This window comes from Corvus brachyrhynchos, unplaced genomic scaffold (genome assembly GCF_000691975.1).
Source record: "Corvus brachyrhynchos isolate BGI_N302 unplaced genomic scaffold, ASM69197v1 scaffold83, whole genome shotgun sequence".
In the NCBI taxonomy this organism is placed as follows: domain Eukaryota; kingdom Metazoa; phylum Chordata; class Aves; order Passeriformes; family Corvidae; genus Corvus; species Corvus brachyrhynchos.
The window spans coordinates 1,220,757-1,227,529 of NW_008238464.1; the positions used below are offsets into that span (position 1 = coordinate 1,220,757).

A 6,773-nucleotide genomic window follows, 5' to 3' on the forward strand; every position below is an offset into this window, starting at 1 on the left:
CTGCTGAAGACATGGGACAGACCTACAATCCTTGGAGAATTTGGAGCCCAACGATTGGAAGAAGAAGTTCAGATCCTTGGTCAAATTCACACTATCCTCACGAAAACTAAAGCAAAAAGAAAGAACTCTTACCCAGGTCATGATACAATTCTGAATGCAAATTTTTGAAACGTCATTTTCAGGCCATTGCTTCCCCCTGCCCCACTCCCCATGTCGGTCATGCTTTCATCACTCGCTCCTTTTTGAAGTCTGTCCTGCAGTATGGTAGTGTGAGATTGCAGATAAGCTTGGAAATGTCTGGGTGTGGTCACAAATCCCAACTACAGCTGAAGCCTGTAAATATGAACAGTTTCACTCGTTTCATATTTTACCATCTGCCATCTTTATTTAGGAAACAATTTGAACTCTAAAATGGTCCTGGCATGCAATGCTTTCATGAAAAGTTTGGGTTTTTAAATTTTTTCCAGTGTTATCCTCCAAGTTCTAATTTAAAATCAAAAGGCACTTTGTGCTAAAATGCAGAGTATTTTTTTAAAATAAGGCTGTCTTTGTTAACACAGGTTGTAAGAATGTAAAAAAGGAAAAAAATCAACAAAAAATACCAACAAAACCAACACAAAACCTTAAGAGCAAAGTGGCTGAATGTAAGAGCATTCTGTTGAGACTGTAATACACTTTGTGCTGTTTGTACATTTGTAAACCTGAATGCATTTTTAAGTTGAACTGAAATGCACACAGCCAAGACTTGTGCAAGAAACAAGATACCATGTGCATTTCTTACAGATACAACTTTGGGTTGTACTTTAAAATAAATACGCTTTTTTCAAGATTTGTCTTCTGTAGTTCTGTTCCCCTTATTTTATTATTTTCTGAACTTGTGTATGCATGACTCCACTTGGCACAACCTTTGGGCCAAAATCTACTGCACACAGAGCCTGTGTTACCAGAAACTTCACTGCAGATGAAACCTGGCTTCTCAACAGCGTGGGTTTGTATTGCAGCAGAGAATAGAAACTGTTCTCAGGGTTATGCAGTGCCACCCACTTGAAAATTCACTGGATAGCAAAAAGCTGGAGAAATAACTACATTCTTGAGTTTCCAGGTATCAGGCATAAGAGCAGCTGGTGTTTATGCTACGCCCATACCTTTGTAACACTGTTCTTGCATGGGTCTGAACAAGAATGTTACTGTTCTTAGATACAATTTATCTGTCCCTTGAAGTTTCCATTCATTAACAGTAAGGCAAGCCCCACTGACTACATATATGCTCTGAGCTGAAGCCAAGTAGAGATGAACCCTTCCATTGCCAGAAAGCATTAACAGACACTAGCACTGTAAATTTACTTATGACTCAGTGGCACTGCTACAAATTTACAGCAGCAGATGTTTATCAGAATCCATTCTGTAAAAGAGTAAGAACTGTATATTTTAGTTAATATTCCTTCTAGCATGAAGGTTTTGTATGCAACAAAATATGAGTGTCCCATTTATTTAACCAAGTGAGCCCCTTTCCAGCTTGCATTATGTGAACAAACTCTCCAAGTGCGAGGCTGCTGCCTTCCTGGTGCCACCAGCAGAAGCTCAAAGATACAGATCTCTCAAATAGGAACCTGCTGGAACTCCTTTGTTCTTAAAATTTGAGTACTTTTAGAGCCATGCAAGGTCATGAAATGTTCAACTTGGATTTGTATGCAATTTCCTTCTGAGAAACTGAGCAAACAAGTCTCTTACTGCATGGAAATAAAGAATAAGCAATTAAGCTCCTGACGTGCCAGGGCCTGCTTCTCTGCAAATGGTGCTTGGGAAGATAACTAGCAGTAACTTCAAGGTGAAAGGAGCTGCTTAAGGTCATATGCCACCTCTTTTACCCAGCAGGTGTTTACATTGGAATTGATTCCATGGAGGATAGAAGCAGAAATTAATTCTGAGATGCTAATAGTCTGCAGTGGTTTAATCAGTGAGGACAGGAATAAAAAAATCTGGTTTAATAACATTTCCTTTTGAACAAGACAAGGCAAAACACAAGTAATTTAGATGCCTTTCTCTGTCCCCTCCCCTTCCCCCCAAAATTGTGAGCCATTCCCTTGTGATAACGCAAATAACCTTGGCCACTGTTAAAATACTCTTAGTTCTTGTTTTGGAAGAGCTTCCTCTTGAGCACCAGTTAAACATAAGTTCCAGTGAAATGACCTGAACTGTGGAGATTTTTGACACACAGTTTTCAGTTTTCTAAGAGGGGAAAAATCATGTCTTTCTCTCAAGGGAAATATCCAAGGCCTAAACACTCCCTGAGAGTCCTATCTTGTTTCTCCAATGTAATTTTGGAGAGCAGCTTCACTTTGTTTTGCCGACTTAAAGAAGGCAAAAGAGCTGCCTTAAAGAGAGTCATAATTGCAATGGACAAGAATTTGGGTGAAATAAAATCTAGGCAAAAGTCTGGTATAACTAAAGAAACCTCTGTGTATGGTAAGTACAAGTACAAGGCAGCTTTTGCTGCCTCCTGCTGAGGTCCTTACTTGCCAGCTTCTATGGTATAGTTACTCTTGACATGTGTTGAAGACTCTTAAGCAGCAGGTGAGGTGGTAATATGACAGAAGCATCCACAATCACAGAGTAATGGAGAGGACAGACCTCTTGTGATCTTATGATGAGGTAAAAATAAAAGGGAATGAAATTTTGACAAAGCACATGCAGTCTTGGATGAAAATCTAGATGGGGTTGAAAACATTGCAGCGTGCTGGGAAGACAACCTGAGCATGGGGAGATGCAGGGTCAAAAGCTCAGCAGCAAGGTGACTGCAAAAGCAGCATGAACAAGACTGAAGCTCAGACATGAGGGAAGTTCTGTCTGAAGTAAAAAGACCAGAGGAAAAATATCTTTAAGTCCTCAGAAGACAGGCTGTCCTAGAAACCATGGAGCTCACAGCTTTGGATCATTTGAAACATTTCTTTGGAGCAGAATCAGGGCCAATCTGCCATGAGTCACCTCTGCTCTTCCAGGCCTGGAAACTAATGGGAGTGCAAAGTTCCCAGCAAGGAAAAGAAACAAGAGAAACAATTACTGTTAATTTTGGTAATTAGTTCAGTGCTCCTAAAGGGCAGTTCTGGCCTGTTACTAAAATCAGGAAGCCTGAGGTGGGAAGTATGGCCCTAACATGTGAAATCAGTTTAATTATCATGAGCTCTATTTCCAAAAGCTCTTGAGAGGTACTGGACACTTCATTAAAGTGTAAGGCTGTATCAGAACAGGATCTACAATTCCAGTCAAGGGACAGTGAGTGTTTATTTAACAGATAGAGACACTCTGGGCCCAGCTCTGTCAGCAGCAGTGCAGGATGTGGCTGGGCCACTGCCCTGTGAGAGAAACACGGAACTGGGGGAAGCTCCAGGGCAATGTAGGGTGAGAATGTGAGTGAACAGCAGACTGCCAACACTGGAGCACCGCAGTGAAATTGTACAGAAGTTGTGCTCTGCACTTCAGCTGACAATGAGCTGTGCCTGACTGAATGAGAGGTAAAAAGAGGAGTACACAAAGTATGAAGCTGTCTTTCGCTGACACTATTTCACCCAGATGTTTTAACACAAAGTACAGCTTTAACCGGGCTTTGTCTGTTTTCCCAACCTGTAATTATGAGCAAGTTTTCTGAGTTCTGGTGTTTTGGCCTTATGAAATAACTGCAGCTCTCAATGAGTCAGTTTGTTAGAAGAGGGATTGAAAATAACCCAGCTTCTATTGTGTGGCTGGTGCAACTGGAAGAGCATTCAGTCACCTTGTGTTAAACAGGTTCTGCTTCAAAACAGTCTTTTGCCCAGAACCTGTTTTTGTCTAATGCCACTCACTGATGGACCTAATGTTCAGCTGTACTTTAGTCACGTACATCCTAAAGCAGTCTTCAAGATGATGGGATCAGCATGCTGTTCAGCAGTCCTCTGAACACAACTTCTAACCATGCTTGCGGCTCCTAGTGTGTTGCTTCATGCTGTGTAATCCAGCAGCAAGCAGGGCATGACTTTTTTAATGTGAGTATATATATATATATATATATATGTATATATGGAACATGAGAACTGTCCTGAACAAAATTTAACTTTTTTACCTTTTTTTGGTTTTGAGCAGAACTGTGTACCAGTGACTGCTCAGATCCGAGGACATCAGTTGGATCAGTTGATCTTAAACAGCAGATTACATTGTACCAAGAGAAGTGCAGAAAGCAGAGGGAAGTGTCAGTACAGATTTTATGTCCTCTTTATAAGAAAATCCCCTTGAGATGTTTCTGTCAAGCTGGGATCTCAAACAGTAGTCCTCCAGAAAGGACCCTATATCTGAAAATTTACTGTGCTCTCTATTTGCCTATTGTGAAGCAAATGTTTGAGTCAGAGTGTCATTAGCACTGGATAAAGTGGGATCTTCAGGAGGTACACTGACTCTCCTGAAATTTTACAAGATAACACTCAAGTAGTCCTTGAGTGGCAGCAGGAAGTGAGTGGGTTGTTCTCACACTGCAGTAACAGGCTTCACATGGGACTCTCTTGCAAGCTGTGAAAAATCACAGCTCAATTACTTGCCCTAAACAAGCCAGAGGATCTGGAGTGTAGCATCCATAAGAGAGAAAAAAGGTATTGGCTGGGGGAGGGCACAAAGGGAGTGGGGGTGGGTGGAGAGACAATCAAATAGATACAGGCTTACCATTTTATAGTTAAGGGGTTAATAAAATTTTCCCAAAGGAAAAAAAAAACAAAACCCACAACACAAAACCAATTAGCTATTCTGGAAAGTTTCCTGACTGTTTTTAGTATGAGTCCATGGCAGGATGAAATCACTTGTGTTTCAGCTTAGTTACAAGGATCTTGCTGGGAAACAAGTGTACCAGGAAAGCAGCACCTGGAGAAGCTTCCGCCTCACCCACTGTCACTCCCTGGCGCACTCTGGAGTTACTGTCAGGGAAGACACTGCTCACCGGAGAGAGAACATTAACTTGCTTTATGGCAATGTAGGACACAAGAGAAGCCAGTGAGGACGGCCCACTGCCTGTCAAGAGGGAAATATGCAGAAGCTGTAATCAGAGGAGAGACTGAAACACTCCTTCAGTGGCTATTGCTGGCTTTCTGGAAGGGGGAAGGACTTTTATCCCCTTTGGCTTTCCATTGCCTGTCTTCCTGCTCTAGCCTGTCCTTATCAGTCAATTACCAGCAAAATCCTGCCAATGCTGAAGAGTCTGACAACAAAGAATGAAGCAGGTCCCTAAAAACTACACAACATTCTTCATTAAATGGGTATGACTCAGCTTACAGCTCACAGGGGAATTCCTGATGTGCTAGAAATCTATTTGGACAACAGTAATTTTAAGGAATATTCATTTATGTCTTATCCCAAACCAGGAGTTTATTCCTATGAGCTTCTGATGCAGGTCTAGCTGCCAAACCTAGCCCACATTTGCTCATCTGCCAAATTCTGCTCTGTGGCTGAAGACTGGATCTCCAGTTCAAGGGAGGGGTGGGGTAAAAATCAACAGATCTTAAGAACACATCAATAGTATCTTAATGCTTCAGTTTGTATAGTTTGTAGAGTTTGTATAGTAAACTATACAAAGGCCATGGCAGAAAATATTATATTAATGCTTTGAAATAATGGGGAGGCACACAAGGAATAAAATAGTTCAGCTGCATTTAGCAAGTTAGTGAGAAATTCAGATTTCATGTGCATGTGAGGAAGGGAGGTTGGAAAAAAGAGGTTTAGATTGGCAGAGAAAACTTCTTCACAAAGAGTTGTCAAGTATTGGAACAGGCTGCTCAAGGAAATGGTGGAGTCACCATCCCTGGGGGTATTTAAAATACATGTGGCACTTGGGGACATACTTTAGTGATGGAGACTTGGCAGAGTTAGGTCAACAGCTGGACCTGATGATCTGAGGAGTCTTTTCCAACCTAAATGGTTCTATGGTTCTGTTTCTATAAAAGATGGTCTTTTCTTTGAAGCAGCTGAACTCAACATTTTAAAGAAATGCTCCAAAAGGAAAATTCATGACAGCTCAAACAGAAAGCAAACACCCACACTACAACTATCAGCACACAGAATATCTCATGGTTATTCAGAAATTAATTTCAGATGTGAAAATGTGGGAGCTGGGCACTGGCTGTCAGTTGAACCCACAGTTCCAGGTATGTGGAATGAGAATGAGGTGCATTGTGAGCTGACTTAGTGCCCTTGCATTGATCAACTGCATGAAAAATCCATATGGTGCAGTTATTAGAACAATAAAAACTGAATATTGCTCAAGTCAGCTGGTTCAGCACCAGAGAACTTCAGGAACGGACAGTATTTGTCCTGACTTAGCAATTTAATGGAGCCTCCTTGTGAAAAGACTGATTTAGTCTGTACAGCAATAATTCATGGGGGGGAAAAAAAGGCTTTTAGGAACTCTGATTAAATCGGCACACTGGAAAACACTTCCCCAAACTCAATAAATTTGAGTAATGCCATTTCCTCCCTTTGCAGAGTGAAGAATGAGTTCCACTATTGGAACAACAGCCCCCCTCTGTGGCTGCAAACAGCAATCCGGACACCACAGCAGTGCCAGTGGCTTTGGGATTTCCTCTAAAGCTTTTCCTTACACTTTTTCCTGAAAAAAGCAGTTCAACTTCAGTAGTATCATTTTACTTTAATTAGTTGTGCATTGGGAAAATAAACACTCCTTTTCCCACTGTCAGGCTACACAGCTACTGTTCCTCAATAGTGATGTGCCAGGAGTCCTGAAGAAAGAGGAACTGGAAAGT

General features: G+C 41.4%; 1 protein-coding gene across 1 annotated transcript in view; it reads left to right on the plus strand.

The window, feature by feature from the left end:
• TMEM131 (transmembrane protein 131) overlaps window positions 1-829 on the plus strand; it is a 75,262-nt gene extending 74,433 nt beyond the window's left edge. Inside the window, 2 exon segments of the mRNA XM_017737080.1 lie at window positions 1-86; window positions 88-829. Coding sequence (XP_017592569.1) covers window positions 1-86; window positions 88-168 — 167 coding nt within the window. The 3' untranslated portion in view covers window positions 169-829.
• The last annotated feature ends 5,944 nt before the right edge of the window (window positions 830-6,773 follow it).